This window comes from Leptosomus discolor, chromosome 7 (genome assembly GCF_034619465.1).
Source record: "Leptosomus discolor isolate bLepDis1 chromosome 7, bLepDis1.hap2, whole genome shotgun sequence".
NCBI lineage: Eukaryota > Metazoa > Chordata > Aves > Leptosomiformes > Leptosomidae > Leptosomus > Leptosomus discolor.
The window spans coordinates 34,128,993-34,142,101 of NC_141397.1; the positions used below are offsets into that span (position 1 = coordinate 34,128,993).

Genomic DNA, 13,109 nt, shown 5'->3' on the forward strand with positions numbered 1-13,109 from the left:
TATCTCCATATCCTATGTGACAAAAAATGTTGCCTGAATACTGTATATTTTTTAATGTATAATCACAGAATCATAGCATGGTTTGGGTTGGAAGGGACCTTAAAGACGACCTAGTTCCAACCCCCTGCCATGGGCAGGGACACCTTCCACTAGATCAGGTTGCTCCAAGCCCCATCCAACCTGGCCTTGAACACTGCCAGGGAGGGGGCAGCCACAGCTTCTCTGGGCAACCTGTGCCAGTCCCTCACCACCCTCATGGTGAAGAATTTCTTCTTACATCTAACCTAAATCTCCCCTCTTTCAGTTTGAAACCGTTATCCCTCATCCTATCACTACACCCCTGATCAAAGAGTCCCTCCTCACCTTTCCTGTAGGCCCCCTTTAAGCACTGGAAGGCTGCTAGGAGGTGTCCCTGGAGCCTCCTCTTCTCCAGGCTAAACAACCCCAACTGTTTTAGCCTGTCCTTACAGAGGAGGTGCTCCAGCCCCCTGAGCATCTTCATGGCCCTATTGCATATAAAGCACAATCCACCCTAACCCTCCTGAAAATCAGTCCAAATTCTTCAAATTACAAATTGTCATTTCAGATATTGCCAGTAACAGATTTTATGAGGGAAATCAAGATCCTACTGTTAGGAAGGCTGCTACAGTGAATCTGTGGCGTATGCGCCTTCACGCTTGTCACTTTACTGCAGTTCCTTCTGGCAGGGGCAGCTTGGAAATGCTCCTTACAAAGCAGAAGTGGCAGCCCCTCTGCTGAAGGATGATCTCCCTGAGCTATGGGTTATTTATGTTTTATGGTATTTTACAAGAATTGCTAAGAGGTAAAAGCGGCACACAAATGATAGGAGGTTCATTGTAACTGACACATTTAAACGTCTGCAGAGCTATTTTGGATTCCCAGCCTTCTCTGTGGTTTCCCAAGTTTTCCATTTCCTTCAGCCTAGATAAGAGCATAAATCAGGTGGAGTTTGTGTAGTGAGTAGTTTGCTTTCGGAGGCATGTGCAAGGTGTAATTCTGCTGCTGTGTTCAGGTCCCATTCTCCAAAAGCGTTTGAAAGCACCATGCTATGCAAGCATACGAAGTCAATGGGAACAACCTGCCTTATTCATAAAAGTACCCGTTTTTCTTGTGTATGACATGAAAATCTTCTTGAAATTTGAAGTTTTATGGCTCACTTGACCTTTAGCAACAGCGGTGATTTAATGTCCTGCTGAAAGGCGGTTGCCGAGGTGGAGTGTCCACGCACCTAGAAACACACTCTGGCTCTTTATTACTGAGCAGCACAATTATTTTTAGCTAAGAAAAGGCTTCTTTAGCAGCTTCTCGGTCTGGCGTTTCTTGCTGGAGATGCTAATTTCCTAGAGAGAGAGCTCTAGGAACACAGCCTTTAAATACTGATGAAACTTCGGAGCTGTACCGTTCTCTGGAAAGAGCCACGCAGGGATGAAATGACAACAGAAAACCCCATTCAGCGTTCTCCTCTCTCCTGAAAGGGCTCCAGGCGGGGAACACACGGGTGCCCCTCCAGCCCCTCACGCCCTCACCCCCCGCCACCGGGGTGCTGTGGCGGGAGGGGAGAGGCTGCTCCGCTCCCAGGCCAGGGGGCGAGGAGCCCCCGAACCCTTCGGGCCCTTGGCACCAGCACATCCCGCGCGTGGGGAGGGGGCGGAGCCCTACCCCCCGAACACCCTCCGGGCCTCGCGTGTGGGAGAGGCGTCCCCTCGGCGGGACGCCTGGAAGCCCGGCCGCCCTGGCGGGCGCACTCCCGCACACTCCCGGGCACACGCCCAAACGCGCGCACCCCCCGCGCGTAGCGCGCACCCCGCCTCAGCCCCGCCCGGCCGCGGGGTCCGCCCCGGCGCTGGGAGCGCCCCGGGGGCGGGGGAGCTGCCCCCGCCCCGCGCCCGCCGCCGCCCGGGGATGAAGAGGAGGCTCCACGGCGTGGGGGGGCTGAGGCGAGCCCGGGCCCTGCGTGGCTGCGGACTGGCCGCCCCCCCCCATGCGGGCTCCGTCCCCCGCGGCCCCTCGCCGGGATGGAGGCGCCCGGTTGCTGCTGCTGCTGGCGGCGGCAGCTCCCCGTCCTGCTGCTGTGGGGTAAGTGAAGTTCGGCAGAAGTGTGAGGCCCCCCACCCCCCCCACCGTAAGGGCATCCTTTGGGGAGGGGGTTTCTCCGCGGGGACCGCCCGGGGAACGGGCAGGCCGGGCCGTGCGGGTGGGTCCGGGGGGGGCCTGGGCTCCCCCCGGGGGCTCCCTGAAGCGGAGCGGCGGCTTCGCAGCGGGAGCGTTTCGGCGACGGGGCCGGGGGTGGCGTCTGCGCCGCGGGTCCTTTCCAGCGACCTCCACCCCCACCCCCCCTCCGGGAGGGAGCTCCGAAACACGGTACAGGGCGCGCAGCCACCCCAGGAGAAGCGACCTCACCACCTTCGGACTTTCGCCTCGGCCCCCCCATCCCGTCCTGGGGAGGTGGGCTTGGCCGCAGGGCGCGGGGGGGTTTCTGCCGCTGGCGAGGGGCTGGTTCCCGTTGGAGTGGTTGAGTTCAGACAGGCGGTGTAAAAGCGCAGATATATTTCACATCTTTCATTGTATGTAAGAGTAACTTTACTGTTGGAAAACAATGTTTGCTTCCTTGTCAGGTAGCTTGGTTTAGGACTCCCACATTTAATATGTTGCAGTCAGGTCAAAAGTTGCTGGGAGAAGTCGGTTCTGATCTGCTTCGCTCAACAGTAACCCTAGAGATGTAGTTAATTCCCCACAGTTACAGATGAGGGAGAATTTGGCCTCATGTTTAGAAGGTTTATCTGAGGACTTTGCAACTTTGTTTGCTAACTTTATGCCCCTTCCAAAGTACAAAGCTGGTAAACACTGGGCATCTTTCTGTGAAATGACCCACAGATAAATGGGTAGCTGCATAGGCAGCGTTCTGCAGCGTTGTCTTGATCTGGTCTGTCAAAAGAATGATGTGACAAATGCGTAAATCTTCTGATTCTCTTGAGGACTTTAGGACTGCTAAAATCTTAACCTTGATGGCTCACATTTTTTTGTTATTTCTCAAAAAGACTAAAAAAATGGCCAGCACCTGTCTTGACACGTGAAGGATTTATGCAGTCTTGAAGCTAGGGAACGAGACAGTAATTTCTTTGTATGGGGAGATATCGTGATGCTGCTGTGATTTTTACAAAGCAAAATTGCTCCCTGGAGATTTATTTTCAGAGAATGAGTGAAGGACAATGTCCCCGTAGCTCAGAAAGCTACAGAAAGACCTTTTTCACCAGGTAAATCAATTGTGCTAGATGTTTTTGACTGTGCTAGTTGCTTTCTTAATATAATAACACCCCAAAAAAGATTTTAAGGGTATCTGTTAACTGATAATGCATTACTTTTTCTTGGAATTGGAAGGGATATATATCATCAAGAATGAATGAGATCTGACTAATTTCCTAATAGAAAAGCCCTGAGAGTTTTATGATGTAAAATTGAGGTTTCTAATAAGGAAAGCCTTAAGCGGTAGAAAAATAAAGTTGTTCTTCGAGTAATACAAACACATTATTTCAGAAGGATTTTTACTTGAGTTGAACGTCCTTTCCTCCCTCTGATTAAGCAGAGACCCCTCTGACCTCTCTCATTGAGGTAAAGCTCTTGCCAGGATTCCTCCGTGTTAGCTCTCACTGAAGCCTGCCTGGGTGGGGACCAGGACTGTACTTCTGTAACCTCAGACCACTGCTTTCAGCATAGCTTTCTGCCTAGGGCTCGTGAAACATTATCACTATGTCGAACCATCTGCTGTGTTGTCCCTCCTTAGCGAGGATGGCAAAAAAGACAGTGTGCTTGCTTGCTGGGAGCTCGCGCTTATAGGAGAAGTTGGATTTGCTGTGTGTGAGTGTGTGTCTGTGTATTGGGGGGGAAGGAATGTGTTAACTGAGGTACCTGGTACACAGGCACCTTATAGGTAGTGTTTCCCCTCTGAAGTGCTGATAACATCCAACAGGGGTGAGATGTGGAGCTGGAAATGCCAGCTGTCAGGTGACGTTCTCTGTACTTCGCCTAGCAGAGCTGCAGATACTTAGAAGATACATACTTACTGCAGGATCTAAGCACCTCAGAAATGATGATGTAGTTATCACAATACCAGATTCTTTTATTCCGCTTCTTTGTATGGAAGCTGAGGCCAGGAGAAACTTAAGGGCTTGACCAAGACTTTGAACAGACTAAGCAAGTTTTTCACGCAAGCTGTCATTTCGGCATCCCTGTCCAAACATTCGCTTCTTCATCCTTTACGTAACGCCTGCATTTCAGTGGTGCTATTTGTATGTGAGTTGAAAGATGCTACCAGAGTAAAGCTGGATGTTTTTTTTTAATTCTAGAGGCATCTTCCTCAGTAAATGTACTTATACCCATAGAGAGAGAGATGGTGTGAGTCCTGTCTGGAGCGGTTTTCCTATGCAGATTTCAGACTGTCTATAGTTGTTTGCATTTCATAATCCTTTTTCACAGCGGTTAGCAAAGCTTAGCATTTTGGCCAGAGGTGAACAACCAGACAGTTGGAAAGCTGGGAACAGAGCCTGCCTCCAGGCTCCTGTTCTTACTTTATATTTTAAAGACCGTACCTCATCCTGCAAACAATAATGAAAAAGCTGTGTATTAAAGTCCAAATTCTGTAAGGTCCCGAGCTCCCCTTGCGTGGAACACAGCATCTATAACTCCTGGGGAGTTTGGACCCTAATGAGGGGAAAAAAACCCAACCCCAAACAGGAAACAATTTCATTGGGTTAAAGTTTGAAAACCAAAGAAAGTTTTTTCCCATTATTTTCTTATGAATATGTCATGCTGTTCTGCAGCTGCAAAGGGTGGAACGAAGAAAGGGAAAACCGTTGTTGGAGTCCGGAATTTAATAGACCCAGGCGGGTGTGCGTGTAAAACAAATAAACCTTTGCAAAGCAGAACATCTGATTTTGAGACAGACCAAAGAATTTTAACAAAAACACTTCTTTACCAAAACGATGCTTTCTAAAGACACCATTTTCAGCCCCAGGCAAACAGGAAGGCAGTCAGCAGACCCTATCAACATCCCTCCTGAAAGCGAAGCATCAAGCGTCAATGCGGCCTGTGTTCCAACATACCGTTGGATCCAGACATCCTTCCTACCATCCTTCACCCTTTTTGTGTCTCCTGATTCCTTTTTTGGGAAGGTGTTGCCCTTTTGCTGAGGTCTGCACGGAGAGCAGGAGACAGTCTGTCCTGCGTGGGCTCGGCAGGGCGAAGGGCTATATTTTCTGAGTTCAGCTCCCTGTGGTGCCTGCCAGTGGGCTGCAGGTGGTAGCACAGGGCACCCAATACCATCTCCAGCTGGCCTGGTCCCACCAGCCAGGAGGAACGGCACTTGCATTTGAAGGTAACTCCAGATTAAAGGTGGGAAGGAAGAAAATGGGCTTTCTGAACCTGATTTACACCAATGAGATCCAATCCTGGAAACCATTTAGCTAGTAAACTCTTGCTCTTAAATTAGTAAGATTAGTAAGTAGGGTAGTAAGAACTACCTGAAAGGAGGTTGTAGTGAGGTGGGTCTCTTCTCCCAAATAAGAAGCGATAGGACAAGAGGAAATGGCCTCAAGTTGTGCCAGGGGAGATTTAGATTGGACATCAGGAAAAAATTTCTTCACCAAAAGGCTTGTCAAAACATTGGAACAGGATGCCCAGGGAAGTGGTGGAGTCGCCATCCGTGGAGGTGTTCAAAAAACATGTTGATGTGGCAGTTCGGGACATGGTTTAGTGGGCGTGGTGGTGTTGGACTTGATAATCTTAGAGGTCTATTCCAACCTAACGATTCTGTGATTCTATAAGTTTTTCCTACCTACGTAGTAGTTGGGTCTTTAAATACCTTTGAGGTGTGAGGCCTTAGCTTTTAGGTTTGTTTTAGCCAAAACTGCGAGGCAAACTGTCAGAGGCTGCGAACTGAAGCTGGAAATACATCCTGAGATAGATGGGTACTGCTATAGTACGCAAACCGCGAGATTTTAAGGAGAGGGGTCTTGAGCACGATTGGGTGGGCTCAAGGGGAACACTGGGAAGTTTTGCCCATTAAGTTGTATTTTAAACATTGCAGCACCAGCAGTTTTGTACAGTTTGTGCATCGCTTTCTCCCACCTCTCTACTGGTAACAGAGGTGATTCATGGCTTGGGTTGGAGGCAAACGAGTGAAATTCCAGTTTCTCCTACCAAGGAAAGAAATACAGTGAGGGGGTCACTTACAAAGCAACGTCTGTGTCTTTGCTATTGAAATTAGTGCTTGAGAGAGAGGTATGAAGAAAGCGAACTGCATTCTCATTTAGGGCTCATAAAGAGATTAATTTTCACGAAGATAATGAAGCCTGTTTTAATTCACACCTTTTTGTTTTAGCAAAAGTTGTCGCATGAACCATCTTCAGAATAGAAGCATAGAAGTGTATTATTTTGTGGTTTATGAAAACAGCCTGTACTTTTTTCTAAAATAAGAGTCTTTTCCTATCTCGGCTTGCATTGAGGTAAACTGGAAAATATAAACGAAAAAAAAGTCATTATTTTAGTTTGACTGTGCATGTAGAACAACCTAAAAAGCTGCCTGAAGAACTTTTGGCTCATTTGGAAGAAAGATATGTGGGTATGAAAAAGAAAGGAGAAGGAAAGCAGAATAGGAGAAAGCCTTCTTTCCGCAATTTTTTAAGCTTAGTCTCAGTTCGTAGGCCGGCTTCCCTGAAAGCAGTCTGAAAAGAGGAGGTAGCTTCGTTCCTCTCTAAAGGTTCTCAAAGAGAGTGCGTTGGGTGCTGTTAGAAATGGTCTGAAGGCTAGAGAGGACCCCAGCCTTTGTCTTGAGGGAAGCTTGATGTGACCTACCAAATTAGCTTGAACAAGGGGCATGTCTGCGTAGAGCTGGTGGCCTCAGTTTATCCTCTGGAATACCGAATTTTGTCTGTGCAAAGCCACGTTTACGGCCTTCTGTAGACAGCATGTCCCTTGCTCCACCTATGCTCCAAACCAGGGGGAGTCTGATCTGAAGGGGATGATGTGATGGTCACTGCTGGAGCCCTAGCACAGCACTGGGCTGACGAAAGCACATCTTGTTTGCATCTGACCAGATTAAGATGAGTAAGCAAAGGACTATGCAGAAACACCGCACCCTGCAATAAAGCATCTGTCTTATTACTTTCACACCCTAATAAATGTGACTAATTTGCCCTTATTTTGGAGAGCATGATCTGGGGAAAAATTCTGCAGGTAGTGTGAGAGGAAATACTGTAATTCATGTTGGCCAGTAATGACTGTCACTTCTTATGGGAATTCAGAGTTTTGTTTCCAAATGTTGGAAGTGACAGATTTCTTTTGCATCCCTTTGTGTGCAGAGAGATTGATGCTAAAGACCCTATTCTTTAGAAAATACTTTTGTGTTTTTGTAGTCTCAAAATACATAGTTTAGGATTTGACAGGGTGCGCCGCTTTACGTCTGCGTGGCCCTCTGGCTTTCAGTAGAAAGGTAAAGAATTCACAGCCATAGGATATTACGAAGAGACTGGGAGATACTGGGACAGAAATAGCATCTTGTAGAAGTCATTCAGGTGCTCATCAATAGGACACAAAGTCCAGGTTTCTTCCAAGACTTAAACTCTTGGACTTTAGCTTTGGTCTGTTATCCTCTCTCTTGCTCACCCTCTGCACACAGAAGATATTCAAGACTGTGAGGAAGATAGGTTAATGGTTGGACCTGGTGATCTTGGATGTCTCTTCCAACTTAATGAATCTATGATAAGATGTCCTCCTGCTGTGGCAGTGCAAAGGCCACACAAGTGCTTGCAGTCAGTTTCCGTGTCTGAAGAGACTCTGCTGTCTCTGGGCTACCTGGACACGTTCTGCAGCTTTGGAATGGAGATGGCCCTTTGCTCAAAGGGTATCTCAGCCTTGGCATCAGAGTTTTGTGGCTGGTAGCTGCGTGGGGCTGTGGAATAAATTTTCTCTTCACGTTTGTTTTTGGCAAGTCTCTGCAAGTGTTACGCTGTCCCTCCACTCACCTTGAGTTTATGAGCTGTTCTAGCTTTACTCCTCAAGGATCTCCAGGTATCAAGAACATAACTTGTTCAATTTAATATCAGAAGAGATTTCTTTAAATGTATTTAGCAACATGTGATGTATGCTTACTGTGATACAGCATTGAGCTTACATGTTCAAGTGAAATAGAAAAAATAAATTTGTTCTGACTTTCAGTTTGGAGGTGCTCAAAGCTAGTATTTCCATAGAGACATTGATTGTTGTACAGTATGTGTGAAATCTCCTCTATTCCTATTTTATTTTTAGAAAAGCAGATCAATATATAGTTTTTTTTAATAAGCTAAATACATTCTTCAAAATAACTCAAAGTTAGAACTTACTGCATCATCTTAAAAAATCATGGAAATCTCCTTCCATATTTTTGACTAGTGGACCTAGGCTGGATTTGCATTCAGGCAAGCCGACCTTTGCCATTAGTTAGTGTTGCTGCTGAGCACATTTCTAGGGATATGTTTTGGGTGGGAAGTGTTCTGCTATAAAATACTTTGTGATGCACAGTGAAGTAGAGGTAGTGTTGCCGGAATAGCCTTTGGTCCAGTTTCTCATCAGTTAGCTCTAGTGTAAACCAGAAACACCAAAAAAGTCAGAGCAATGTAAAGGAAAATTAAGCTCCTCAAAATATTGGTATTTTCACATCTTTCTGCGTTTTAAGATTTTGGAAAGAAATGTTAATGAGCTTTTCTTGCATTTAATTAAATATTTTTATTAACTGGGGGGGAAATCTCCCCCTCTGTAATAATGTAACCCTTTAAGCCTGGTATTTTCAGTGAGATTTCATTAAAGTAGGTTCCAACTCCTCTTTTTCTTATCTTTCTGGTGGGGCAGTACAGAACAGGTAGAATAGGCATTGCAACGCTGTGAGGATGTTTGATCACAGAATCACATGGAATCACAGAATGGCAGGGGTTGGAAGGGACCTGTGGAGATCATGTAGTCCAACCCCCCCAATCCTATACTGGTCTGCTGAAGATTTTGGTTGTTGCAGCTTCAGTATACCTCAGACATATTTGGGTTTTCTTTTTCTCTCAGCTACTTCATACTTTATCATGCAATGGATTATAAAAATGCTTGTCAAAGAAATAAAAGGCGTTGGCAGAAATAATTGAAAGTAAACACCTCCTGTAAGAAGTGAGGGATTCTCCATCACTTGCAATCTTGAAATCTACACTGGAAATACTTATGAAGAATATCCTGTTATTTGAGTAGATGTCGTTGGTTTCATGCAGAAATTACTGGAAGACTTTCTTTACCTTGTGTTACAAAAGGGGTAGATCTGGATGATCCAAGGGATTCCTTCTGGCCTTGGAGTGAGGGTATCACTCCACATGGTTTTAAAATAAAGATGTTTGTGAGGAAAAGAATTGTTGATACATTTGCAAAATGAGAGGGAGGGAAGTCCTCATTCTTCCCTGCTACCCTTTCTAATGATTTCTTGCATAACTCAAGAATCCTGAGGAGGATTTTCCTCAGACGTCAGGGTAAAAAATGTTCACAGCAGTATGGGAGCAAAACCATGGAGAATTTCAGCCCAAGAATGTCTCTGAGACTGTGAAAGCAGTCAGGTTTAGATAAACTGTTTTGCAGCTTCACTGATGGTGTTTGAGTTTAACCTTTATGTTCTATAGATCAATAAAGAATAAGCAATACTGGTCAGATTATGTCTACACTGCATTTTAGTTCTCATTTTTTGGGTTGAAAGATCTGAACATGCAATGAAGTGGCCAGAGGTGTACCGAGTGCTCTTTTCTTTAAGCCGGGGTGAGTTAAAGCACATCACTTACTCTGCAGGGCATCAGTAAAGAGTTATAAAAAGGCTCCCGTAGCAATGCAGAGAGGTTGGTTTTATGCAAAACTAAGCAGCCAGATCTAATGCCGCTAATTAAAGTCCTGGTTACAGAAGAGAAGTGTTAGCTGAGGAGAAAGTCACACAATCATACAGTTAGCTCTGATGCTTTTTCTGATTAGCAGGACATAAATTTCTTTTTGCAAGTGGCTTTGTGCAGATGTTTATTTGTGTAACCCCCAAAAGGAGCTTTTGCTTTATTCTCAAGTAATTGAAGGCATTTATATTATTTATAGGGTGAAAGCTTGAGAAAAAAACTCTGGATAGTGACCACAACAGGGTGGCTGTGCAGCAGGGGACTTCGGGCTATGTGTCACCCATCCCAGGGCTCAAAAATGTGCAGATCTGAAGATCTTCTTAGGAGCCTGCTCTTCAGGGTCAGTCAAGATCACTGTTTCAACCTGGCTCCACAGATAGAGAGGAATGATTTCTTCTGCACTCCCTAGCAATTCTCTTAGCTCAAGAAGAAACATGGTTTCACATTTTTCCGTACAGTGTTTACTTCTTTGGGTTTCCATACTTCTTGCCATTTTCTTAGCACAGTCTTCGTTTTCTCATGTAACTGTGGGTACTGCTGATCTGCTGTTGCTGAAATGTCTTTTGGTCTTGAGCTGGTTGAGAAGACAAGGTCAGACATCCTACTTTCTTTTTAAATTTTCTTAATAAAATACTGACATGAAAGAAAGACAGGATAGAGATTATTAATGGCTTTAAAGAAAAATTTAAAGGCTTTACTGTCCTGTTACTTTATACCTTTGTAACTATAAGTTTGGTGTTGTTTTTTCTTTTATGGAACACGTACCAGTAAATGCTTTGTTTCTATTACTCGGGAGTAATTTTGATCAACTTTCAGTATGATCTTAATGTAGGAAGATTGTAGGTGGTGGAAAGAAGAAAGAGAACTTTAAACCTTTCGCTGTCATATCCTCGTACTCCTCTAGCTGCACACGCTATTTGAAAAACAGAGCAAAAGAACTGTGATAAGAAATGTGAAATGAAAGAAAATACAGAAGGTGTAAACCAAGAAGCACTGGGTTCTGTGTGAGCAGCTCGACATGCCCTGCCTTGCCAGCTAGGCAGTGTGCCTTCGGAGGTGATACCTGGTGATTTGTGCTTCTTGGGGTTCAGTTCTGCTCCTCGAATCCACTGAGAGCAGTGATTTACTCCAGGATTGGCCTAAGTAATTTCTTATGCCAGTCTGCTGCTGTGGAAAGTTTCCTATGTTGATATCCATCCAGGGAAAATTACAGTGTGCAGGGATCATGCTGACATGCTGGACTGGCAAGGATCTGTTTTCTGTCTTTATGCCTTGGAGCAAGGATGCTATTGTGAAGAGCTGTGGATACCTACTATGAGCAGGTACATACATAGCAGTATAAGTAGACATGTGAAGCTCTGGGATTTTGTTAGTGTTTTATTTCTCTTGTGAATTCTTCATGGCAATATGTCATTTAAAATATTCTGTAGTGGGTTATCTAGAGCTTTGGAGCATTGGTAGGTGAGCTGGGCTACCAAGGAAAAACAATCCACATTTGAACAGTCAGGACAACTTATTATTTCATGGTAGACGTAGGGTTCACTGAAAGTATGACTCGACTGAAATTATGCTGATACAATGACTCGATGCGGTACATAACAGCATTAGGAGTTTGCGAGAGGAGTACATGTAGCACCAAGAGAACGTGGATGTGCAGGGTGGGGATTTTTGTTGTCTGGTCAGAAAAGGAAAAAACCAATTTCCCAGACCTTCTGTGATGGCAGTATCTTGATTTAAATGTTCTGCCTGTCAAGGAAAGAAGAAACTTTTAATGTCTTCAACTATCCCATGGTCTTAAACACTTCCTCAGGAGGGAGTGTGTGGTGACCCTTGTCTGTGAAACCTTCATGGGTCATTTCCCCTTCCCAAGATTATTTTAAAAAAAAAAAAAAAAAAAAAAGTTGCTTGGCTTCTCTTTCAGGCTAATCCACAGCAGCAGGTTAGAGTCCGTATTTGCCTTGAGGGACTGGTTTTATACACTCATTCACAGGTGGATAGGTATAGTCAGTGTTGTGCTGGCCTTATGTTTCCTTATGGCAGGGAAACCTTATGTCATGTCACAGTTTCTTTTGTGTTTTCCTGCCTTTTTGGCTAATGACAGGCAGCTGGGTTACAATAATGAGCACCCGTTAGATCAAATAGTGCTTCCAGGTGATCGGGTGGTACAGTGTCAACTGAGGTCCTGGATGTGGATGATCAGCTTCAGTGGCTTGTCACAGTTCACATGTGGAGTTGGAGGCTGTCTCTCCACAGGAACTGCAAACTTTCTGGCTTTTGGGGGGAATAAATCTCAACTGTGCTGCCTCATTTGTTACTTTTCCCATGACTTACACAGCAAACACATTTCACAACTACCTTTTAGGCAGAGAGAGATTGTCCTGTTCTTCAGGTGCTTCATTTTCTGATAGGAGGAGGTGATGGTGAGACAGAGGTCCTGGCATAGGACACTACTGGGGTCACACTGTACTCAGTGTGATGATGGTTCCTGCTTGTGACCTTAGAAACAAATTTCTTACTAATTCTGTCATTATTTCCATAGTTAATGTAAAATGGAGACTGCCATAGTGGTATGTCACTAGGCTGTAATGAACCTGAAGTGCAGATGTTTAGGGGCAAAACAGATGTTCACCACCTCTTGCTAGGATCATTTGGTTTAGTGATTCTGTGATTATACATCTCTAAGCAAATATGTGACAAACACTGTATCCCAACACCCAGAGGCAGAAGTTGGATGACAACGAGGAGCACGGAGCCCTTGGAAGGCCTGTAGATACATCCTGCATAACAATCTTTTACTGACATCCTGGGGAACACGCACATAAGTGAATTCAGCCAGAGATGATTTGGGTCTATTAGGAAAGCTGTTCTGCTTCTTTCTGCTGGCTGTAGGCTGTAGCACCTCCTGAGGAGCATAGTCCTCTGGAACTCTCTATCAGCTATCTTAAATCGGATTGTGGTATCTGCATTGTTGTTGAGCGTCAGCTTTAAACAGTTGCTAATGACACAAATTTCTTTCTACTCTAGAAATAAAAGTACTCTTGTACTCTTATTTTTCCTCAGTTTTATGCCCTGGAAGGGTCTTGAGTTGGGATTTCTGTCAAGGAGCACATTGCCTATACCACTGTTCTAAAAGAGTGTGAAGAGACTTAATCT

At 45.1% G+C, this 13,109-nt stretch overlaps 1 protein-coding gene across 1 annotated transcript in view; it reads left to right on the plus strand.

Annotated features, from left to right (window-relative positions):
- The first annotated feature begins 2,036 nt into the window (after positions 1-2,036).
- Positions 2,037-13,109, plus strand: part of RAMP3 (receptor activity modifying protein 3) — a 53,300-nt gene continuing 42,227 nt past the window's right edge. Inside the window, exons 1-2 of the mRNA XM_086468544.1 lie at positions 2,037-2,097; positions 4,839-4,901. Coding sequence (XP_086324670.1) covers positions 2,037-2,097; positions 4,839-4,901 — 124 coding nt within the window. The remainder of the gene's footprint in view (positions 2,098-4,838; positions 4,902-13,109) is intronic.